The following is a 25755-nucleotide window of genomic DNA, read 5'->3' as shown; positions in this document are numbered from 1 at the left end:
GCAACGAGGTTTCACGACGTTTGTGTACGTTACCAAAACTATACATTTGACGACGTTTATAAACGTCACCAAAAGTGATATATCCAACGACGTTTATAAACGTCACCAAAAGTGATATATTTGGTGACGGTAAGCAAACATCGTCAAACCCACTTTTGGTGACATTTGTCTAAATTGTGAATCTTTACTTTTGGTGACAATTAAACAGTCGTCGAAAGTTTTTTATATGGTTTATTAACCATCCATCACCTCTTTATGCAATTTGCCCAATAAGGCTTTTACCAACTTGTAAGCCAAACAAGACTTTTTATCAACATGTAATTTGAATACACATTAATACACAATGCAAAATTTAAAAATAAACTTAAATATTAAATTTTCAATCATCTTTAAGCCCAACAATCTTTTTTACAAGAAAATATTTGATAGTTTTATGTTCAAAACCAAAAACAAAAATAAAAATACATCATCTAAAAGGAACTTTCTTCTTCCCCTTCACATTCCCCCTCTCCTCTCGACTTGTTTGATGTGCATAAGATGCTCCTTCCCTCTCCTGACTTGTTTCACGTGCATGAGATGCTTCTAATCCAAGTTGTTGGATCTCCTGTAAAAGATGATGAAAATAGAATATTATTTTCACGCAAAAAATTATAAATGCATGAAAATAAAAATAAAGTTGAGATGGCTTCCAGGGTTTGCTGGCGGAGCATCATGAGAGGTATGGAGATAATTTTCACCCAAAGTATGATTGTTTTCCAATCCATGGCTCTACACAATATATATTTTTAAAATTCAAACAATAGCTTGTTCTTCTAGATGTTTAAGTCACCATAATTAAACAAACTCAAGCTAATTGCAAACAATAGCAAACAATAGCTTGGCTGTAAACTTCAAGAAAGAACAGTGGGCCAGGAAGTTGGTGTTGATAGCAAAAAAACCTGTTTTGGACTGGAGTGGGTGGCTGGTTTACTGATACATAAGCTGAGCCTAAAGGAGATATTTGTACTAACCCCGCTCGACAGTTGCAAAGTTGTACTTGATCTCTGTGAAAACAGAGTGCAAACTGAAGCTTTGCATATACAAGATGTTTTGGGGACCTTTACACTTTTCAAATGGTTTCAAAGCTGTACTTGATCTCTGTTTTGGGGACATACCATTCCATGGTCTAACCTACAAAATTCAGCTTGTATACTTTGCGTTTTAAAATATAGCTCCTCCATATCTGATTGTTAGAAAACAGGACACGTATACTGTGAATTGCCACAGTAAGGGTTTTCAGTTTTGTGGAGTTCATGAGATAGCACTTGAGTTGCAAACACCATGAATTTTGACCTGTGGCATGACTTTCTGAGTTAGGTAAACCACAATTATAAGGTAGAAACCTCTTAAACTAGATTCTTCTTTCTTCTGGGCATCCATCCTTCTAAAGGGAAGCCAACAGTTGTTTTTTTTTTCATCAGAAAATTGAAAAAAATAAAGAAACCCTTCTACATGAGTTCAATTCTTTTTTTTTCTTTCAGAGGGAGGGGAAGACATGGAGCCCTAATGGAATGTCACGTGAAAGATTCCCGAGTCAGACTAGACTAGCAAACTCCTACCCTATTCATATAAAAGCTAGCTTATACTTTGGACTTCTGTTTATATGAATAGAACATAACAGATTTGTCTGGGTTTCATCTTTTTGAAATTCTTTCATTTAACATAAGCTTTTATTAATTTATTTGTTTATTCATGTGGAGACCATTGACAGTTTTGCAGGGACGGTGGATCATAGTGATTATTGACCTGCAACCTTAGCCTCTCTCTCTCTCTCTCTCTCTCTCTCTCTCTCTCTCTCTCTCTCTCTCTCATAAGAATGCCATCACCTCAATAATAATGCAGACCAACACCCAAACAATCATAAAATTCTAGGGATCGATTTGAAAGGGCCTTTTTAGCTAAAATGTAAGCAACTTTGTTATATCCTCTAGCAACTTTGAGACATTAATTTGATTCTAATTAAGACTACAAGTGTACCTAATTTTATGAATCCCTAGTCCTATCAGGTCGATTTTTCTGGTTTGAAACATGAAATTGTTGAGAAGGATAAGAGGTCAAGGTGATGTGGGCACCCAGAGCTCTGTGTTTTCAGTGCCTTTGCTATTGTCTACTTTTCTGCATAGTTGTAAAAGAGTTGTTTTTTCTTTCAATCAAGTGGCTTTGGGTTATACCTCAACCAAGTGATGGGAAAGAGAAAAGTTGTTTCACAGATTGCTCCAACTCAAGTACTCAACCTACTCCTCTTGGTAGTTCACATGGTGCAAACTAAAGCCTGATGAAATACCTACACGTATACCAGAAAGAGCGAGTCTTTTGTTCAGTTCAGTTCAGTAGTGGTAGTTCAATTTCTGCTGACATGATAGGTCATTCACTCATTCTACATTTCTACTACTTAGCTGCTACGTGGTCCTTTCTGATTCACAAGAGAACTCAAATTTGGGTTCATCAAGGTAAGATAGCTAGTGATGATTTTCTAGATGGTGTGGACTGGATCTCACCTCACCATCAAAGCTGCACTGTTCTACCACTTCTCTTAACAACATGTAGCTTGTATTACACTCCTAGAACCTTATCTCCATAATCTTTTTTGTGGGTATACATACTAATCCTATTTCATGGTTTAGGCAACTATCATTTCATCATTGTTACTATCACCAGAATCGCTTTGACTTCCTTTTTCCATGCTTTCGAGATGTTTCAGTTCTTAACTGATCTGTTTTCCATGGCTCATGAGTTTTATAGTAATCAGAAAACTAAGTTGACTTATTCAAGAATCTCCTATGCAGATCTGCTTAATTATTTTTAACTCCCACAGCAACAAGATAGAATTCTTTCTCATTCTTTCAATTAGAAGATTATGATTTTTCTAGTCCCAAGGAGGTTGAAAATGAAACACATTTGGGGTTTGGGTTGAAATTGCTCTCCATGGATCTAATTGGGTCATAGAGCTCAGACTCCTGTACAAGCATGCAATGTATGTTGATATCGTTCCAATCTAGTGGTCATTTTCATTAAAAAGGTTGTTGAGTTGTGGATAATCTCTGTCAATATATGGTGGGAAGGTGAAAAAGTATTGACAGAGAAAGATGATGAGCCATCTTCTTCATGTTTTTGTTGGAAACTTAAAGCAGGTATGGCTATATATTGTTGCAACCTTGAAAATCAAGTGTTGAATCAGAATGAGATTTGTTGGAGAAAAGTGTAGGCCTTTTTAGGTGAGGTGATTTTAACATCCACCCTGAAAAGGACCAATACCTCCTTTTTAAAAGCTCTTTTTTAAAAGGAGCAGCCTGCTGTCAATTTGTCAACAGGGTTCTCCCTACATGAACTCATTAGTTCACGTAGACTGTTTAAAAGCCAATGTCTGAATTCGATAGCCTGGGATATCTCTACATGATATATAACTTACAGAGACCCCTTGTAATAGTGTAGGTGTTGGATTCATTGCTGTGTGAACCAACATGTCATTGCAAGGAGAGCCCTGTTGACAGCCCAGGCTGTTGGATATGAACAACCAAAGTTTTAATATTCAATAGTATGGTGTTGAATGGAGTTTTTATAGTTCAGGAATTAGTTTCTAGGTTTGGGGTTTCAGGAATTAGTTTCTAAGTTTTCTAGGTTTGGGGTTTCAGGAATTAGTTTCTAAGTTTTCTAGGTTTGGGGTTTTTATAGTTTAGGAATTAGTTTCACCTACCATACTCATCAAGATGCACTCTTATCAACTATTTAACCATAGTAGAGGGATCAATTTTCAAGATTTTACCTGAACTGAAGCAGGAGTGGGAAAGAAGGCACCCAATCCTTGACGGTGCGCTAACTGCTCCACCACGGACTCCAATCGTGCTACTTTTGCTTGAAGATCACCCACCTCTCCTCGAAGCATTTGGTTTTCTTTCCGCAACTCTGAATCACACGAAGTGGATGTACTACTGGTGGTACTTTTGGACCCATTAGTTCCGAATGCACGCTTTGGGTTCACCCCAAAGCCCAAGCAACGAGCACGTGATGGATGATCTTTACCAAAAATCACCGCCACTGCATCATTGGCACCAATGGGCTCAACTTGGGTGCCCTGTTCTGCTTGTTCATCCACATATGCTTTCATCTTGGCCTACAACAATTTCAAATAATATATTTATTTAAAATGGACCATCACATAACCACACAAATAATAATTAAATGGATAAAAATAAAAAAAATAGTTACAGCAAGTTCCCTCGCTCGAGGGTCATAAAACCCCCCCTGGGAATTTGTATAGGCCTTCTTGAATAGGTCCTCTCTCCTAGGTGGGGGCATATTCTTTTGCCTTCTTTCTTCCGTCTACAACAAACCATTGAGAGTCAATATATAAACTAACAAAAGAATCAAAGGTATAAATGCATTAGTTTTCTCACCATTTCATGGAGGTGAGCAGCATAGGATTTCCGGCCCATGTGGTGAGGGACCGTATTATGTGACCTCACTTCAGTCATCGTTTCACACTTTGCCTATAACAAAGACAATTTAGTGATATTAATCAAAAAATTATATAATTACCATATCTTAAAAAGACTTACCAATATTATTTTCAATTTATACCTTGCTCTCTGGCGTTTCCCAATGGTCAAAGAGGCGTTGAAGATCACCACAATCAATATTTCTCTCATGTTGAAGTGCCTCCGAGAATGCTTTCTCATGATCAGGAGCATATTTGTCAAAATATTTCTTCTTTACATGACATCGAAAGCATCGATGCATTTTTCCAGCTACAGCAAGGATATCTGTTTTCTCCATCTCATTTGGGACAATAAACTTTTCCTACCAAAGATGAAAGAAGAAAAATTTTAGGCATTAATAATTAATACAAGGCAATAATCAAATTCATCAAAAAAAAATACAAGGCAATAATCAACTAACAAAAACAATGTGGATCTTACTTTAACAGCATCATAAATTCTGTTTTTTGCATCGGTTATTGTCCTCCAATCGGTGGTGCAGATTGGGATTATAGAACAATCCCTCACTAACATACCTATATACGACATCAATTCTGGCCTCACTTCCCCAACAGGCCGATCATAATGATCAAGCTCCACGGTTGGAGCTTGATCTCTCTTCCTCTGTAGGACATGTGGCAACACTGTGTTGCCACGCTTCCCTGACCCCCTTTTTCTACGGGAGGGCCCAGGGGCTTGGGAGGATGAACCTCCAACCTCCTCTACAGTATGGTCATTGTTGGGGAGTTCTGGATCTATGTGATCCTCACTGTCCATCTGTAATCACACCAAAGATTAAAATAGTTAGCACATATGGATTAATTATATTTATAAACAATAAAAAAGAACATGTAAAAAACAAAGATGATTCATTACTGTAAGAAACATTTACTAGATTTCTTTTACTTCTATGCTATTTTAAACATCTACTAGTTGGCTAGATTTAAATTCCTATCAACCAACTCGTAACTCACATACTCAAGCCTATGATCTCTTCCCATTTCCTCCTATTCTTTTATTTTTTCTTATTTTCAAAAGTAATTGAAACAAAAAGTATTTATATCAGGTAGGAGTGCAATAACTCTGAAAATTTTCATTAATTAAGAAGCTTTAATATGCAACAAGAAGTTACAAAAGAAATCAGCATATAAGCTGACCCAAGACAGCATTACAAAAGTGCCTAAAACTGTTATGAAAAAGGATTTTGCATGCATTGGGCCTAAGGACTCTTCACATTAAAATACTAACAAGTCAAAAGTGTGATTAGTCACTTATACATGCAATATATAGAACAATGCATCCAAAGAACATGCGTTGGATTTAGAGTCCATAATCTCAGGTTTGTCAGCCTGGGTCATTGGATCTTGCTAGCGAAAGCTGCCTATTCAGTTTTAAATTCAAGTGTTGGATGAATAAATTTGTGTCATCTAAGACAGTTGGGAAGGGATGTTCCTTAGTATGTGGTCAAATCTTCAGCTGGTAAGTGTGAGAACATGAACTAAAGTCTGAGAGTGGCCACTTCATGCCAAAAACTGCCAGAGTTAGGTCCATATCTGGGACACCACTCCCAAGACCCTAGAAGCTGTGACCAGTATTGGGAGATGGCTTTTTATCCCAGTCAGTTGATCAAGGAGGAAGAAGTGCATCCCACATTTTCTGTCAGATAAAGAAATTCCTTTAATACTTAAACAAAAAGGTTGATGGCCTCTCCTTAGAACTGCCTTACTGTAAGAAAACAAAGCAGCAGGCCAAAGCTTGCACAAAGTCGTTCAAAGATAATATAATACCAGCATCCAAGCTCATATAGCTCTCATTACATCAAAAAAGAGAAAAAAATACAGATTACAACTCGACACTGGACGGACCCATTCAAGCTGATTCCTTGTCACTCCTGCCCTTGATAGAGAGTCTTCTTGTCCATTTGCACTTTTTGGTACCTAGTTGAATGGGCCATTCAATAAGGTACCTAAGGACTATGACTGTCTTCAAGAAATCATATCTTGTTTCCACATCCAGCAAGCTATAGTTTGGCAGTCTTCCTCAACCTCCACTTTCTATGATATTTGAACCTATGACTCTTTAGTAAACCTAACTTTGCTAATGGATACATATTACTTTTATGAATCTACTTACTGAAGGATTTTCTTGTATGGAATTACAGATATCTGCTGGCTAGAGGGGAATGCTTCTTTGGTTATCCAATTAGCACTCGATAACAACTGAACCACCTTTCAAGATCTTGGGGAGCCATTTCATGGTTAATACATTATCACTCTATCCCTAAGTAAGCTATGTCTGTATTACTCCAAACAAATATGCACTCCTCCACTTGCTGGTTTCCTTCTGGTTTCATGGACCTTGGTTCTGGAGCACCCTGAACCTTATAAAATCTGCTTTGCATATATCATGTTGCATGATCCACATTCCACAATTAGGCATCTTGAACTTTTCAAAAAGAGAACGTGTCAACCAAAACTTCTGGAATTCTTATCTGACCAATTGTAGAGAGAGCATTAATCATGTGAGAGACATGGTCTCTAATATACCATCACTTTTCTAGACATCACCTTATTTATTCCATCACAAACTTGGAATGGAGGTATTTGGGCAATGGATTTACTACTCATAAAAATATGGTTCTCTGAATATTATCTCTAAATGATTTGTATAGAAGAATCAAACCTACCACAGAAGCATGCTAGCTTAAACAGAAATTCCGTTAAGTATTGTCTTTGGACTGAATTTTAAAATTATTAGGGTGAAGTTCCAGAATAGTCTAATTTCTGAAAAAAAACAGAGTAAATAATAAATTAACTATCTCAACCAATTGCTGTATCAGATCTAGAATGCAGAGTAAATAATAAATAATACTAGTGTAAAAATCTGAAATCTGGCACTTTGTAGGTTTGGTAAGAAGAAGAGACGTAGAGGTATCAACAAATTTTTATGGAAGTAAAACTAAACTGAAATCTGAAATTTTTATTGGAAGTAAAACTAAACTGAAATCCTCTCCTATCTGGACCGCTTCGTCTATCATTGGAAGTAATAGCATATCGATAGATTTATTTCACTAAACTGAAATTTTTATGGTAGAAAACTAAACTGGAATTAAAATTCCATAAAAATCAAATAGGAACCCTAACAAACATAGTAGATGATTTATTCATAAAAATAATAGCTATGCAAAGAAATGACGTTTTTCTTTGCTTACCCTATTCAGGCGATGAAACCTAGATGCCCTACTCAAACTGTGATGGAAACCTAGACGCCCTGTTCGAACTATGAAAACCTAGATGTCCTGTTCGAACAATAAAGAAAAGTTAGTATGGAAGAAGAAGAAGAAGAGAATGAGGAGCACTCAACTATGAAAAAATAAGAGAAGATGTAAGGGGAAGGGGAAAAGACAAAGAAATCGGTTACTTACCTCACCAGATTTCTGGTTCAATCCGATCGCTTCTTTTCAGACGCCGAAGGAAGGAGACGCAAGAGATTAAGGAGAGATGGATGGAAGTGGGAGGTTCACTGGTGCAGACTGAGGGATGACGAGGGAAGTGAGACTGGGAGTTTTGTTTGCGCGGGAGAGAATACTCTCTCTTTTTGGGTTATCAATGTGCGAGTGAATGTTTTGGGTTTTCAATGGTTTCAAAATCGGACCGGACCAGACGGTCGGACCAGAAAAGGGAACCGGTCATGTGACCGGTTTCAGTTTTCCCCAAAACCAGAATTTCTTCAAAAATCGTTGATTTTGGTCAGCAAACTGCTGACTCGAGTGGAAGTTCGAACCATTTGAACGGTTTTGGCTGTTTTTAATTTTTTTAATTTTTTTATTTTTTTAGAACGAGCTGATCTTTCGATTCAATTGGTCAGACCATTCGACCTGATAACTAGACCCCTGACTGGTTTGGTCTCCTGGACGGTTTTAAAAACCATGCTTAATTGTTCCTACCAAGGTTTTCGAACTGTCCAAGCAACTGGTTTTGTTTTACCTAAAACCCGCTTTTGGTCAAAACATTGAAAAAGTCAACAAATCGTTGACTCGAGTGATCGAATCGTCAACCCGTTCAATGATTTGTGATTGTTTTTTATTTTTAATTATTTTTTATTTTTTTAATTTGTTTGTCAAAAACAGGTTGTCCATTCAGACCGGACAGTCAGGTCATTGACATGGAAATCGGTGGTCAAAACGGTTCCATTTCTGAGTCATTTTTTAAAACGTTGGTTTCTATAGCAGCGATTTTTATTAATCGCCACTTAAAAAAACATGTATAGCGACGGATTTCTTAGTGTTGGTTGTGCTGCTAAGAAATTTGTTGATATATGCTGAATTTGCTATAGTGGGATCATATTCTCTGTTCTTGACCTCGATACTGAAATTAACCCCATCCCCATTTGTGATCCCCATCAGGGATAAAATTTGTTCTCCACCCCTGATCCCTACGGGGATGGGTTCCCCACTCATTGTTATTCATTTTTTTTTTTTTTGCAATAAAATATAATTAATTTATTTTTTATTATTTTTAATATTTTAATTAAGTTTTAGGGTTTTTAGAATTTTTCAAATCTTTAATTAATTTTTTATGTTTTTTCATTATTATTCAATAATTTTTGCATGAATATTTTTCAATAATTTTTTATTGGCACACCCTACTAGATCATGATTAGGGGGTGCAAATTAGGGTTGTCAATGGGTTGGGTCTGGGTCGGGTCTAGTTAGAATTGAAATCAACTCAATAATAAATTTTAAGGACCTATAACTGAATGAGGCTCGATAATTTTTAAACCTATAACTGAATCAGGCTCGGGATAATGTATTAGGACCCGAAACCAACCCTAATCGATTTTTTATCCATCGAGTTATACTCGACCCATTGACAGCCCTAGTGCAAGTTAGGCTAGGTAATGTCAAGTATAGGTAAACCAAACCCAATATGAGCTGTGGAACACTCAACCATAACATTAATCCAACCCCAAAGCTTCAAGTTAGGTTGGGTTCATACTTTTTAACTTTAACTTTAACTTAAATATGCTAAAAAAATTAATTTAAATATTAGCGTGATCCAACCCTTCTCAACTTTTTCAAGTTGTAGGCCTAGTCATGATACCTAAACTGAACACTCACCCCTAATGAACAAACTAGTTAATTAATTAATTAATAATTATCAATAAAATAAAAAATATAACATAATAGAAAATATTATTAATTAATTAATTAAACTAATATTGAACATTTAATTAATTAATATATAATTCTTATTGGGGTTGCTTTACCTACTATTTTTCTTTTTTAAAAAACCAACCAATCAAATGTAAATATTTTCCACCTATTTATTTATCTATCGCTACTGCAATTAATGTATAAGTATTTTAATTATAACTAATTATAATATGGACATATTTAAATATTTAATATTCAAAATAATATTAATTAAAATGAGTATACTTAATATTTGAATGTAAATTTATAATACTAATGAATAAACTAATAAAAATAATTAATTAATTACTTCAAAACATTAGTTATACTTATAAAACTTAAAAATAATTTGCAAGAAATTAAAACTATCACTAAATATAAAAACATACTTTTATATCAAATAATTATTTTAAGAAATGATAAAAATTAAGAAACTATAAATCAATACTTTTAATGACGTTTGAACTAAGCGTCGTTATAGGTTCATAAGTAAACGTCGTCAAACTGTGTTTCGATGACGTTTGAGACAAACGTCACCGAATACATATGGCAGGAAGAAGAGGGGGATGGCGAGAAAGAATTTTTATGACGTTATTTTAAACGTCATCAAGCATTAGGAACAAACGTTGTGGAAAGTTACTTTTAGCAACAATTTTGTATACCATTGTGAAAAGTTCTTTTTCGACGACGTTTATTATTAACGTCATAAAAGGCAGACTTTTTTACGATGCTTCATTTAAACGTCGCAAAATTGACGTCACCAAAACCCTCTTTTTTTTTAGTGTTATTAAAAAAAGTACTTAAAAAAGTGACATGAATGTGGCTTTTTTCATCACTTTTTTAAGAAGTGCTTCTTCGTTCAAATTGGACAAACCTGTCCCTATTTTTTTCTTTAATGACAAAACTACCCTCACTTGAGTTTATCATCTTCTTCTTCCATTCAAAACCCTACAACAACAGGCAACGGCCACGTTTGGTTGCAGGTTCACCGGCGACGTTCAACGGTGAGCTAGCCAGCCGGCGGAATTGGGTGTATAGTTAATATAGTCGTTCTTATAGGTCCACCACTTTTCCCTTCCTATAGCTATTCTTACAGGTCTTGTAAGCGGTGGACACAAAATTTTGGTTTTCTTTTCTTCCCAAATACAACTATTAATGGTGAGAACGACCCCTTCTTATCCAAATATTCTCTGATAACCTTCTCATTGACAAAGTATCCCTTCTCCAATCTCTCAATGGTGTTCTTCGCTTCTTCCATACCTTGTCCCTACAAATCGCATCAACTAGGCCTATAAAGATTGTCACATTTGGGGAATGACCGGCCTTCAACATCTAAATGCATATGTCTATGGCATCCTCCAATCTCTTCCCTTTGTACAATCCCCGAATGAAGACTGTATAACTGAATGCATTTGGTGAAATCCCATTATTCTACATCTTTCTAAAAGTCCTCTTGGCATCATCAAGTTTCTGAGCCTTATAGAAGCCCTCAACTATAGCCGTGTAGAATACAACTTCCGGGAGCGTACCCTTCTCTCGCATTAACCCAAATATCTTCATGGCTTCTTGGACCAGCCCATCCTTGCAAAAGCCATCAAGCATTGTCACAGCATTCGGGATGAGACCCGTTTCCTTCATTTTCTTGAAAACTTCATCAATATCTTGTGGCGTTGAATTTGGTTCTGCTTTGACATCAGTTTCTGCAACTTGGGTGGGAAAAGTTTTGTTTGTATTCCCTTTCTTCTCTTTGCAAAGCCTCAACTTTTCAAGGAAACTCTCATCCAATGGACTCCCTCTCTTCTCTCCCTTCATGGGTCTATTAGGAAACTACACTAAAGGACTTTGTTGCAACTCCTCTCATCGACGATGTCCGAACTAAAGTCGAATTTGTAGGCAAAAGCATCACCATTGAACCTACCATCTCTCTTTCCCTCTCTACTGGATCCAAAATGAGTTTGCTATATTTGATCAAGTTTTCTCATTTTCTCATCATCTTCACTGTCTCCAAGCTTGAATTTTCCATTGAAATGATATTCATATGGCTCTCGTCATTTCTCTCCTCTCAAGGGTCTGTTGGGTATTAGGTTGGGGGGCTCTAATAAGTTTTGTTCCTTCTTTCTTCACATTTTCCATCTTCACCACTGAGTTTACTGAGGAAGGGATCCTATGATGCATTGCTTCTTATTTCTCTTCTTATGGGTCTATCCCGAATCAAGCCAAAATGGTACACTATAGGAAATGTTGAAACCATTTCAAAACGCTGTGAGAGGGATTTGAAAATATTTGAGAAACGAAGTTTGGAAGCCATGAATGAGTTTCCTTCTTTCTCTTCTAGTTCAAACTTTAGATGATGACTCAGAGGGGCTAGGGTAAGGGTTTTAGCTAGGGATAAAGCAGATGCTAAGATATCAAGTGGACTAGCTGGGGATAAAGCTAGAAGACAACAAAAGAAGGAGAGGGAGTCAAGAGAGACTCAGGAGGCAGAAATGGCAATCCAAGAATTTTGTCAAGGTTGTTAATCGGAGGAGTCTTTCTATTGTCCAATCTATAGTTTTGGTGGTCCCGACAGTTCCAGTGAAGAAAATGAGAGGGATAGAGAGAGATCTGAGTAATCTACAATGGAGGGTAAAATTGTCATTTGTGTCAATATAAAAACTTATGGGGAAAGTAAATTGCCAAACATCCCCATCCCAATAAGTTCTTAAAACATAATAAGTGATTTGAAAAGTGGGTTACCAAACAACCTTAAGTGGTTGTTAAAATAAGTACTAAGTAACAAGTACTTAATCATCAAACAGGGCCTTAAGATAACATCAAAGTATAGCCAATAAAAGACTCAAGTACCTAACGCATGACCCTTATGAATGTGCTTGGTGCATTGAACCGCCTGAATGGCATCACTAGCCACTCAAACAAGCATCTCGCATTTTGGTCATCTTCTATTCATCACCGAGATGGATTCTAATTTTATGGTAGCCTAATTTTAGGTCCAATTTAGTGGATACCTTGAATTTAGAAATCTGATTCAACATATCATACAAGTGTGGAATTGGAAATCAGCATCTAATGGTCATCTTGTCAATTGCCTAGTTATCAACACATCCCCCAAGTGTCATCTTTCTTTGACACTAGTAAAGTGAGCACCATAAATGGGTTTATGCTATTCCATGCAAAACCTTTGGCAAGTAGCCAATTTACTTGCCTCTATAATCTTTCATGTTTAGTAGGACTCATTTTGTAACAAGATTTGATAGGGAGACTAACACTAGCTGATAAGTTTATCCAGTGTTGGATATCCCTTAGTGGTGCCAATCTTACAAGTAAAGTCTTTAGGAAAGACATCACTAAATACATTAAGTAATACCTTACTACATTTAGAGTCCTCGCATCTTTAACTTTAAGCATTTTCTCAATTAGAGAATATATAGTACTTGTCCCCTCTAAGGCATTTGTGAATTTAACCTTAGCAAAGAGGATTGCACCCTCCTTAGGTTTAGGTTTAGCAATAATCTCTTATGAAGGACATAGAGGCACCCTTTTCCCCTTGAACTCAAAAGAATATGTGTTTTTCCATCCATCATAGATAACATGGAAATCAAATTTCCATGGATGTACAAGTAATAGATGGCATGCATTCATGCACAAGACATCACACCATACCCCTTACCCACAAAGAAGCCCGCTAGACATCATTGTGTTACTGACACCTAATTCTTCCATTTTAACTGTGCAAGCTTATATGGGTGAGGATGTTATTGGGTTTTTATGTTCAACTTGTGGATTGCTTCTTATGCCACACATTCTCATAACTCCTACTATCAATTACAAAGCTCACTATCTTCTTGCCTTTGGTATAAGTGGTGTAGAAGATATTATTTTTAAGCCAATCTAATGGCTCATCCTTAGGAGCTACAAATGATTTTTGCACCACTAAGGCTTAACCTATATCCCCATAGACCTATTCATCTTCTAAGATCTCATCATCATATAAATCAAACAAAGGTGAAACTAAAAAGTTATATTCTTTCCCTTGGTGTTCACCCACATCTTCTACAAACATCAACCCCCTTTATTTTATCATTCCATGTGCATTCATTAGACCTATGACTTAATTCACAATACTTGTAGGTTTTCAACTAGATAAACTAATTGTATTTTGGTTTGGTCCATGGCCCTAACTTTGCTTCAATCCACAAGGCTATGGTTGAATAGTTGGGTTTTGGGTTGGATTTGGGTTTCCATGTAGAGGTGGTCTGATCACATTTCATTGGGTTGTCCCAATTGGTTAGGTCTATTTCTTTACTTTTCTATTGTAAGATCATGATATTATATCATAGATACATCACAACAATCAAATATGTCCAATACATCACTAATGTTTCTAGCCACTAATTGGTCTTTAGTTTCATTCAACCTACTTTGGGCCATTAATAAATGAAACTTCTTTATATACTTTTCTACTGTAGTTCCTTGCCTAAGACTTTGAAGTTATTGGTAAAGTAAGCATGTATCATTAAGGACACAATCTTTCTTTTAAGAACTCCCTTGAATTCAAGGAATTCTTAAAGCACAACAACTAATCCATGAATTCTTTTAGAATCATACCTCCATGAAACTCTAAGATCTCAATCATGAAACCTATTTCCCTATCTCTGATCACCATCTACAACTATAACCAATGTAGTTGATTTTCTTGATGATGAAAAGAATAAGTGAACCATTTGTGTCAAAGGTACTATCCACAATTTTAGAATGAGAATGCAGTGTGTCAAAGCCACTATTGAATAAGTACATTAACTTATTTGTTCAACCCCATCACATCGTCTTATGTTTTGTTGTTTATTTTTTGCACCATTATATAACTCATTTGTCTCTTCTTAGAAAGAATAGTTCAAAGAAAGGATCAAACATGTGCTCTAATACAAACTATTGGAAACTTACCACTGTTGCTGGTTTTTAGTTTGGTAGTTTAAAGAAAATGAATAATGCCTTTTCTCTAAGGTTATGTTTGGTTTGAAAGAAAATGTAGGGAAAGGAAGGAAAAGGTAGGGAAATTTTTACAAACCTTATATAGGTTTCCTCGTCTTTCCCTTCTTTTCCTTATCTTTTCCTTCAAACCAAACATAGTCTAATTGATTTGAATAAAAAAACTTTAGGTTGTTTAAATAATCACATGTTTCATGATGAAAATAAGGTCAAGGTTTTCATGGAAGAGCATGAAGGTATATTTGAGGCATAAGATAATTTATGGATATTTTGCAAATGATATTGTGCCCCAAGTGCTTCTTTCATGCCCCATTTTGAAAAAGTCAAGATTAATTATAGTAAATTATTCTTAAGCAGTTGATTTTTATGCAATTTACTAAGCTCACTTGCCTTTTAGTAAAGATTGTTTTCCATTCCAAAGAACACATTAAAGCCATAAAGATTTTACTAACGACTTTATATTTTTATTCGAAAAGAGAATCAGCACAATGTACCCTAAAACTCAATCATTCATTATCCTACTAAGGATTACAATCAGATAATAAAGTCTTGTACAAAAAAAAATGGGGTATATAAGACCAAGTATACATCTGAAATAAAAGTATAGCATGATTACACTACAAGAAAAATTTATTTGATTAATAAGCTATCTGTCTATGCTCCCCTTTGTTGCTGATAAAAAATAAATCTATGCCCCCATCTACTCATGAGTATTATACCGGCTCCAAGTTCCCGAAACCAGAGACCCAGCATTTGACATCTTCAACACTGGGGGGGATCTCCCTCGAACTCACCAATCAAGCACCTACACAAACTACAACTCTCTCTTTTACACCAAATCCTAAAACTCTTACCTATAACCCTGCCCTCGAAGTGTGAACCACCACCTCCCCTTCCTCTGAAAAACCCAACAAAGCCATTCATTAAGGGGTGAGAGAGGCAAACGATCGAGGGGAAGAATGTGGGGCTTTTTCTGGTGGCTCTTATGAGTATGTGAGGGGGTCGTGTTCGGAGTGTTGATTTGGCAGTTTTAGTCACTTGGGCGGGATTCTCTCTCTCCCGCATACAAACTACAGAGAAAGGGATACTCCTGAGGCTTAGTTTGGAAGGAGTACAAATACAAATATGTATATTGCAAATACATACAAAATACAAGGTTTTGCACTCTACAAATCTTCATTTGTACTCAGTTTGGAAGGAGTACAAATACAAATATGTACAGTACAAATGCATACAAAATGCAAGGTTTTGCACTCAATATATTTGCATTTATACTCCTTCCAAATAGAGCCTAACGATTTCATTTGAACTTTGTTAAGGAAATGCATAAACATGAAATACCTAAAGATATCATGGGCCTCCATTTTGTTTGATTCCTTCTTCAAAGCATTCTGATTTGTGTGAGAACATTATTAAACAAAATGTATCGTTTGCTCAAGCTGAATCCTTTTAAATAAAAAAATACATAAACATGAAATATATCTTAAATCTTTGTCTACATTTTTTCCTCTTTGTCCTCAAAATGCTTGTTGATCTCTCTTCTCCTCCTTAACTATCATCATCATCATCAATAATCTCATTGATAGGATTAAACTCTAAATTACTGATTAATTAGCATGGCAAATAAGAAAATAATTGAGAAATATGTGAATTATAAAACAAATAATAAGAGCAAAAGAAAGGTAAAGATGGCACCAAATTTATGTGGTTCAGTCAAAGAAACCTACATCCACGGGAGAAGAAAGAAAACTTGTTTATAAATGCCCTTGATGAGAGAACTACAAACTGACCACCTTACTAGTATCGAAATGCCTTTAACAAAACCTTGAAGCACTAAAAAACATAGACGACTGCTTTGATTTGGTGTGAGAGAACCCTTAATGGCAGCAATGAAGAAGAAAATCAATCCCAAACAAAATAGGAGCAGATCTTGCCAGAAGATGGCGATGGAGTTCTCCCAATCTTTTCAGCTTTCTAATGCTCTCACTCCATGCACATACTACCCCCTGGAGGCACCCCTTTTATAGAAGAAAAAAAAAACTGAACATGCTCCCTAGAATTCTCGCAGAAAGATGGAGAGGCAGAATTTGAGGAGTCAAAGTAAATGGGCAATTTTGGTGGAGCCGAAATGGTAGAGCATTTATTATGGCTGTTGAAATCTCAACAGCCACACCAAACGACGTCATCTATTGTGGTTGTTGAATTTTGCAGCCACACCAAACATCAACAATCATAATCATCATCAGAGTCTTCTTCATCCTCCTCCTCATCACTTTCTTCTTTTAACTCCTATGCAAATAAAAAAGTAAAAGAAAAAATAAATGACTTTTTGCAAACAAACTAATTTATTCTTAGAAAATAGATTATTCAACAATAGATAGATAGTTGAGTATTAATTTATCATAAAATTAGTAGGTATGCATACATGTACATGTTTTTACCTCTCTCTCTCTCTCTCTCTCTCTCTCTCTCTCTCTCTATATATATATATATATATATATATATATATATATATACTTCTAGAAAACAAGATGAAAATATGCATATAAGTTAATGATAAGAAATGAAATCAGAGGAAACAACATATTTCATATAGTGCATTAAAAGTAAAACTAAAAATCCTTGTAATCTTATGAGAGAACCCAAGAGGATGAGAGTTGCTAGTTGAAAAATGATTTTGAGAAATAATAAAAAGTAAGATAGCATGTTTGTCTATCAAATGGATTCAATGTAGATGGCTTTTATATAGCTTCAAATTCAAAGCAATTTCGCAATTTACTTCCTACCAAATATTGGTGGCTGGAATAAGTGATCTACCTCTTTCATGAAATAAAATTTCTCCCCAGCCTCTAAATGGCCTGAGTTATGAAGGTTTTCCTCGAGCTTTTGAAAGACATCTGTAAGGTGTTTTTGCCAGTGCTTTGCCATTCTCCACCTTTCTGACTTCTTTGAGGCTTCATTTGATGGTATGATTAAAGTGACAAGTTCAGGGTCAACTTCCCATTGTTTCATGAGTTCTTTTCCGTATTCCTTAAGTCTCTTCTTTACCTCCAAACTGGCATACCATTTTAGATAAAATGCAAGAGAACGCATTATTGGTTTTAATAATTTCAAAACCTGCACGAGCTAAAAGTGCATGAATCATTGTTAAACTCCTTGGTAAAAACTAATAGCAATGTGTCTAAAAGCAATTGACAACCAATACTGGGGCTGGTGTGAGTTAATCGATGAGCCTTGGTTTTGTAGCTAATCTCTTACTACATTGAAGTCTTGCTTTTGTAAAGCCCAAACCTGTGTTTCCCTTATTATAGTCCCAAGGCTTGATACCTGTGGGCCTTATTTAGTGAAGGGTCAAAGAGATCAAGGGCCCTGAATTGTGAAATAGGCCCATACAAGCTAGGAAAAATTCATTTTTTCACGGGTGCCCAAGATCAGGTGGGCCTAGAAGTGGAGGTAGCCACTACAAGTGTGAGCACTCCTAACTCTTTCTCCTCTCTTCAGCCCTCTTCTGGACTTGGGATATTGGATGATCAAGAGGACCAAACTGCAATCGTAGTTTGTCCTCTTCCTTCGTCTTCTGCTCTAGATGATTGTGGAGAGCATTTCATAAGCTTTGGCAATTTCTTGGGGTCTCCATTGTGGATTTGTAAGAGGACCAAGTCTGAAACTGGTTTAAAACTAAGGAAAGTGAAGTGCTAAAGGTTCATAATGCAATGTTGGTTCACTCATCCATTCAAGAGTCAGATTCAGATTTGGCTAGCACGTTTTCAGTGTATTTTTCTGATGGCCTAGATTTTCTCCCTGGTTGTATGAGAGCCAAATAATGATTCTATTGGGTTGATGAGCCATAAAATGATTCTATTATCCTAAGCCCATTATACATATTAAAATACACTTTGGATACACATGGATATGTAGAAATTTAAATAAATCATACAAAATTAAAATATATATATATATATATATATATATATATATATTCTAATAATAATACATATGAGTTGTATATAACTAAAAATAAGTTTCATAATGTAATCACATCATTTGGTTATAAAAGAAATATTATTGATCAATGTATATACATCAAGCTTCATAAAAATAGTTTTATGTTCTTGTTAGTTATTGTATGCAGTTGATGCATTGATAGCCAGTAGACATTTGATCTTATTAAAACAAACTAAAGAATTCCTTGCGCAACAGGTTGACATGAAAGATAAAGAAGCATCCTATGTTTTAGGTATAAAGATTGAGAGACAAGAACCTGTAAGATATTAGATTTACTCAAATGGCATATATTAGTAGTATCGTATTACCCGTTAGTAAAGATCAAGATTTTATAACAAACACCTAAATAGATGTCACTACAAATAAAGATTTTAGATGAACATTTAACTATTAGTCACTATAAATCAACTTTTACAATTTTGTGATAGACATTAAATTGTCCATCGCTATAATTCAATATTAAGTGATGGAAATTCAATTGTCCGTCATATGACTCAACATGTTGTGACGATGATTTAGTCATTCATCACAAAAAGATAATTTTTTGTGATAGACATCAATGGTCCATTATAATATATCAAGATTTTGCAATTTTGTAATGGAAATTCAATTGACCATCACTATAAATTATGATTTAATGATGGATCTTCAATTGCCTATTACTAGCTACAAAATATTTATAGTAACGAAAAAGTCATCATTAATTTTCCATCACTAAATACTATTTTTACAGTGATAGAACCTTAAGTACGTCGTTATAAATGATTTACAGCGACAGACATTACTATGTGTTTATCACTTAAAGCCAATTTTCTTGTAGTGTTAGAGAGTTTTGACATGGAAAATTGCACACCAAGAGTAATAGTTATTCATAAAGGGGAGGAGTTTAAGATTGATAATTATCTTTCATCAAGCTATGAAGAGGACAACATGAAAAGTTTTCTTATGCATCATTTATTCAAATCTAGATGAATGCAAGGATTTTATGAGATTGGACATTGCTTTCATGGTGGGTTGTTAAGAAAAATTCAATGTAATTAAAATAGCAAACAATGGAGGGAAGCTAAAAAAGGCATTCAAATATTTACAAGTGACAAAGAATTATATACTCATGTACAAAAGAATGAATAATCTTGAGCCATTTGGTTACATAGACTCAAACCTTGTTAGATGCCTTGACAACAAGAAGTCTACACTAGGATATGTATTTTTGCTTGCTAAAAGAGATATGTTGTAGAGAAGTTCTAAATAAAAGCTTAGAACCTTCTCTACAATGGAAGATGAATTTTTCAAATGTTCAATGCCACAACATATCCAACTATGTTATTTTCTAAGAATAACAAAAGAAGTGGTCAAAGAAAATAATTGACCAAGAAGTATTTAATTGTGAGGAACAAACCATTTTGGTTATATACATATATAAGAACAAAATTGGGACCTATTATAACTAATCTATAACATTGAGGATTAGAAATTTACAATGTATAACATTATAATACATGGCTAGAAACATCAATATTAGAAGGGACTACTATGGCATAAGTTTATACTAGTAATTACTTAAGTGTTCCCAATCGACCACAAGGTTTGATCAAAATATACTCTCATCTCTTTTCTCAATGACCATTACTAGCGTCAAGTGTAAGATTATAGCCTTACTTGTTAAGCCTTTGTGTGTGCTCATTTGTTATGATCCACAAAAAGTGGACAAGTATTTAAAATATGAAACTAATTTCAACTAATAAATCTAATTAGGATAAGGCTTTAACCTCTTATTTTACTCCTAAAAATCTCTAATAAGTCTATTCAAATTCAAATTGGAAATAATGATGGAAAGGATTATGGAATGGTTAAATTTTAACGAGAGAGAAGAGAGTAGACAATTCTGGTTGTTCTAATATTGAGGACTGACTCCTTGATGGTGGAATAATTTCTTCATTCAAATGTGGATAGTATTCCTCCTCCTTAAATCTATAAAAATTGACAAGCAACCCTTCTATGGTATAACCTAAAATCAAAGACTCTAAAAAGATAACCATTCTAGGATTGCTAGATAAAAATTCTTGTCATTCTTGTTCATTGGTGTAAAAAAGAAGCTAAGAAGTTCATCAAAACAAGTTAATCATAAATGTCGGTTCGTGGCAATTGCATTTAGCAATAAGAGAACCAAGACTTATGTTATTCTTTTTGATTCAAATTATTTTGTTCATCTCAGACTAAAAGATTCTACATGTATGCATTATGTAGCACAATAATAAGATGGGATAAGATACATACCTCATTTACGAAGTTAATTAACACAGCTCGCCAACGTTCTATGATATTACCCTTGCCCACATTCCATTCAGCAAGCTTAGGATCTACTAGCCAGTGAATATTAGATTCTTACCAAATTCACTTTCATTTCTTCGCACATAACTTATTGATATCATCCCAGAAGGAAGTCATATTCTTTGTTTCGGGAGAGAACACATTATTAATGGTTTTAATAATTTAAAAACCTATAAGAACTGGAATCACAAGTAATAAATGAATTAGGGTTGTAAAAGGAAAATGCTTTAAAGAATTAATTCAGTTATGTGTATATAATAAATGTATATAAATAATATTAAATTTATCAATTATGAATTCTATTATATCTATACTATCTATAATAATGTGAATAGGTTCCCCTAACTTTTGGAATTTTCACTGGACAACAAATGATGATTTTCTAAAGTTTGAATTAGAAAATAAATAAAACGGAAAAATTGTTATTTTACATCTTCATTAAGTATTGCTTATTTGATAAAAAGACACAAAAGTACTTCTTTTATTCAATAATTGGAAACACATTATAGAAAAAAATGTCATTTTACATTTTTCATTTAATGCTTATTTAGACTATTATTAAAGTGTGAACACTAGTGTGAAACTTTTGTTTGACTAAATTACCCCAACTTTTGAATTTGGTCACTATAAAAAAATGTAATTTGAAAAGCCACTTTTGTCATCATTCAAGTCCTTCTCATTAAGTCTCATATTTAAAGTCTTAACTCATATTAACATTCATTTAATCATTTTATTGACTAGAATGGGCCTACATTTAAATTTTATGGTTGCGGGTCAACAATTCAACCTTTTGAGTCAAATGTATCAATCCTTAATACCATAAATAATAAAGATAGAAAAATATAAAAACACAAAACATTATTAAGCACCTATCTAATATTTTATATTAATCATATTAAATAAAAATAAGTGTGATAAATAATAATTTCTTTATTGATGTTGGGAATAAAATACAAATTTAAAAACCAACCCAAAAATGAAATTGTATTCCTAGCGAGTCAACAGTTCAACCATTCGGATCATATGTACCATTGATTTCATGATTAAATGATAAAAACTAAAAAGATATATATATATATATATATATATATATATATATATATATATATATATATATATGAAAAAGATAGAAACTCTGTAGAAAGAATTTAGACACATCTCTAATATTTTATATTGATCATATTAAAAGTTAGACACAATAAACAAGAATTTTTTAACTTTTTATTGATGATATAAATAAAATATAAATTTCAAAAATAACCCAAAAGTAAAACTTTTTTAATGTTTAGTAGTAGATCAATTCATTATTTCAGGTCAAATGTATCAACTTGTGATGTTATAATCATATAATAAAATCTTCATATTATTATTATTATTATTATTCAAAATTAAGTTTAAACATTTTATGATTATGATTTCTAATCAATCATATATATTGATAGAAACATTGTCAATGATAAAATGTAGTACTATATTAAACTCAACAACAAATAGAGTGATCTAATTTGATTCTTCATCTTATAGAATGTTTACATTTTTAAAGAAAAGGTTCCATTTTTTTGATAAATTAAGAATATGTTCGATGGTGAACCTTGGGACTAAACTTAGAATCACCAAGGTAGAGACTGACTATGGAATCGATCTAAACAATGTAAGTTTTGGTCCAAAAACCAAGGACCAACCCCTATTGGGTAGTTTTCAAATTCCACCTTAGAACTAAACTGAATTGATCCATGCTCACTCTAATTAAGGATGCAACTTCGGGCCCAACCCAAGCCTAGACTGATCCAACAGACAATTTTACATGGGCTGGACTTAGATTTTTGGAACTAGATAGAATCTAAGTGCATCAAATTTCAATGTAGGCTAGACTCAGGTTTAACAAGTCCAACTTGAACTTAGGCTATGTCTAGGCTTGGGCCTTAAGCTCAATTCTTAGGGTTAGGCCTAGGTTGAGCTTAAACCTAGCCTACCTTGCCCAACGTGCAACTTTAAACATTATATTACTTTTGCAAACAGGGTTGCTGCTCATGTGAGGGTGCTTTTTTATTTCTTTTTTCATTACATTCAATATTTCAAGGGTAAATTGCCAAAACCTCCCCTAAAGTTTCCAATTCAGCTTCCCCTAAAGTTTGGTAATTGCAATCGCCTCCACTCAACTTTCTGACATAGTTGCAAGTAGATCCCCTCTATTAAAATCCTCTAAAAAGAGGCACAAAAATGTCCAAAGTACCCATTCAGTTACTTTTTCCCAAAATGTTTATATTCCAAATTTTCTCTCCATATAAATTGCTCCCCAAACCCTTCCAATATCTTTTTTGAAATTGATTTATTTTTCAAAATTGCCTATTGCTCAAAGGTAAAGATGCAACTTTAAATTATTTCTTTTTGTTATTCATAAAGTTTGTATGGTTTTTCTTCTATAGAAACCGACCTCAATAGTAGTTGCATGGGTATTTTGGACATTTTCATTTCTCATGTTAGAGGATTCTAACAAAGGGGTCTCCTTAATTGCAACTGTGTTAGAAAGTAGGAGGAAGGTGATTGCAATTTCCAAACTTTAAAAGAGGTCTCAACAAAGGTTAAAAACTTTAGGGTAGGCTTCAGCAATTTATGCACATACTCACATAGAATCGCCACAATTGCCATCTGACATTAATGCAACTACCAAGAGCAAGAGAGCTCTTGAAGCGAGTGGCAGTGAGGCACCATTTATTCAGTTCATATCCTTTAAGGCAATAACTAGCACTACAAACGGTATCCATTTGTCTAAATTCAAATTTGAATTTGATTTGGTCAAGGGTGATGCAAATTCGATTAATATATTTAATTATAATTGGAGAAAGGGAATTTTACTTACCTTCTAGGGTTTCAAGTATTTAGTAAAGCCTACCCTCTGATTTGCACAAATATGTTACTAAATACATCTTATAGTTTGCAAGAGAGGTGCAACTCAGGTAGCCGGACCCAACCTGAGTTGGGCATGCCAATATTTAAAATATATATTTACTAAACACACCCTATATACATACATGTATACATGTTTATATGTAAAATATATAAAATTCTTATTTAAATGTTTAAATTAGTGGTGTTAAATGGGTTCATGGGCATACCAATGATGAAAATAAATACAAAACATTACATGAGAAAAGGAGTTCGGATCTTTTGATCACAACACACTATTGGCTACATTCATCCAGCTGCTCAATAAGAATATCGGTATATAAAGTACAAGAGATGTTCTCAATGTGTGGCCGGATGAATGTGGCCAATAATATCGTATGTAGATCCAAACTCTCTGGGAAGTGCCAATATGCACATTCCTTATAGAGGTGCAACTTGGGTGGGCTTAGATTGAGATTTTATTAAAATATGATGGATTTGGCCTAGAATCCTGGTCCATTGCCCCGTAAAATTTTCAAATCGAGTACTCGAGTAGAGTACCCACCCAACCTGTACACCTAATTTTTTAAATGTCATGTGGCCCCGAGAAGAATTAGGATCTGTTCCTCACGCATGACGTCTCACAACGACTTCACAGACACATCCCACCATGCATTGGAAATATCTCCCATAAATAATAACACATAAGTACAGGAATTCAGTGTGAGGCGCCATGTGTGAGGAGGAGATCCGGTCTCCCCGACAACAACAAAGGAAGAAAACAACAAATAAAGAAAGAAAGATTTAAGCTAGGCCAATTGACTTACTAGCCGAACGCTTTCAACAAATAAATCATTCTCGCAATCTGTTCGCCAGCGTTGTGCTATGCTCCGTTTACTGATTTTCTGTTTTTCGTGTTCATTAAACGTAGAAGACGTTTCCAACATCTTGAGCTCAGCATCCATCTCCGGTTTTCTTCCAGCTTCTTTAGTTCCTGAAACTCTTCGATTGATTTATCGTATCTCCACCATGCATACTCTTTCAAAGGTTGTATCAGTTGGAATAATAATTCTAGAGTCTCCGAGAACTGAAAGCAGTACAACAAAGGGAAAGGAGATTAAAATTTAAATGAAACTTCTCGAGTCTTCTGCGGATCGATTAATCTAAGGTGTACGTTAACTTTTGGTAACTATCAAAATGACCTACCGCCGAGTCCTCCTGACCAATGTTGAAGATTTTGATTGATTGATCATTCGTAAGACCCATAGAATTGCATACCTCCTTGTCTCTTGTGGTGACCAGGATTTTGCAGCCTTTGCGTTCTCTTGCGCGAGGAATTCCTAACTCAGAGAAAACATTTTCGTTCCAAAGGTCGTTCAAGATTATAAGCATTAATCCGTCCACCTCTCTCAATCTTTCAGACAGCTTAGGTGCTCTCAAGTATCTACTTTCCTCTGCTAATTGTAGTCCTAGAATGGCACCAATCTCATCTTGGATCTTAAGTATGTCTGGAGTTTGGGACACAACCACCATTAGAACCCGATCAAATAGCTTGTCCTTGTTAACTTGTTTTGCAACTTCTCTTGTCAAGGCTGCCCTGTCTTCCCCTTCCATCCCGTACAACGCAATGGTGTTGATCCCTGGATCCTTCAATGCCAATATGATCTTTTCCATTTCCATGTCTTAAATTAATTAAGCTCCACCTGTAACTGTTGCTAGTCGCTTGCTGTCAAGGACGAATGTGTGCATGCAGGAGGAGCCTTGAAGCGAATGGATATGTAATTAGCTGCAGTAGGAGAGATGGGAACTGGGAAGGAAAGACGTAAGAAATTAAAAGCT

General features: G+C 34.8%; 2 protein-coding genes and 1 pseudogene across 4 annotated transcripts; all 3 read right to left on the bottom strand.

The window, feature by feature from the left end:
- Positions 1-351: 351 nt before the first annotated feature.
- Positions 352-8118, bottom strand: LOC148852075 (uncharacterized). Its single transcript, XM_088942817.1, has 8 exons — positions 7939-8118; positions 7726-7812; positions 4956-5291; positions 4618-4836; positions 4434-4526; positions 4246-4359; positions 3803-4150; positions 352-604 (listed from the first exon to the last, which is right to left on the bottom strand). Exons 3-8 carry the CDS (start codon positions 5289-5291, stop codon positions 467-469), a joined length of 1248 nt encoding a protein of 415 aa, XP_088798943.1. The 5' UTR covers positions 7726-7812; positions 7939-8118; the 3' UTR covers positions 352-466.
- Positions 8119-10798: 2680 nt separating this feature from the next.
- On the bottom strand, positions 10799-11520 carry LOC148852074 (uncharacterized; annotated as a pseudogene).
- Positions 11521-16372: 4852 nt separating this feature from the next.
- LOC148852073 (putative disease resistance protein At1g63360) lies at positions 16373-25755 on the bottom strand. 3 transcript variants are annotated; one of them, XM_088943743.1, is made up of 4 exons: positions 25123-25755; positions 24744-25003; positions 17512-17820; positions 16373-16983 (listed from the first exon to the last, which is right to left on the bottom strand). In XM_088943743.1, the coding sequence occupies exons 2-4, from the start codon at positions 24879-24881 to the stop codon at positions 16918-16920; spliced, it is 513 nt and encodes a 170-aa protein (XP_088799869.1). In that variant the 5' UTR covers positions 24882-25003; positions 25123-25755; the 3' UTR covers positions 16373-16917. The 3 variants fall into 3 exon arrangements, with proteins under 3 accessions (XP_088799869.1, XP_088799870.1, XP_088799868.1); XM_088943744.1 differs by having other exon boundaries at positions 17512-17811; XM_088943742.1 differs by lacking the exons at positions 16373-16983; positions 17512-17820 and having other exon boundaries at positions 24588-25003.

Source organism: Nelumbo lutea, chromosome 5 (assembly GCF_056320005.1).
Source record: "Nelumbo lutea isolate HS-2025 chromosome 5, American lotus-T2T, whole genome shotgun sequence".
In the NCBI taxonomy this organism is placed as follows: Eukaryota; Viridiplantae; Streptophyta; class Magnoliopsida; order Proteales; family Nelumbonaceae; genus Nelumbo; species Nelumbo lutea.
This window is presented reverse-complemented; position numbering and strand designations above follow the sequence as displayed.

What these genes read in the sequence shown, in the direction of transcription:
- LOC148852075 (XM_088942817.1), bottom strand. Translation starts at nt 5,291, where the DNA reads ATGGACAGTGAGGATCACATAGATCCAGAACTCCCCAACAATGACCAT. An exon ending in GAATTTATGATGCTGTTAAA is followed by an intron (nt 4,837 to 4,955) that starts GTAAGATCCACA and finishes CATCTTTGGTAG; the next exon opens with GAAAAGTTTATTGTCCCAAA. An exon ending in CTGCTCACCTCCATGAAATG is followed by an intron (nt 4,360 to 4,433) that starts GTGAGAAAACTA and finishes GGTTTGTTGTAG; the next exon opens with ACGGAAGAAAGAAGGCAAAA.
- LOC148852073 (XM_088943742.1), bottom strand. Translation starts at nt 25,596, where the DNA reads ATGGAAATGGAAAAGATCATATTGGCATTGAAGGATCCAGGGATCAAC. An exon ending in TTGGTCAGGAGGACTCGGCG is followed by an intron (nt 25,004 to 25,122) that starts GTAGGTCATTTT and finishes TACTGCTTTCAG; the next exon opens with TTCTCGGAGACTCTAGAATT.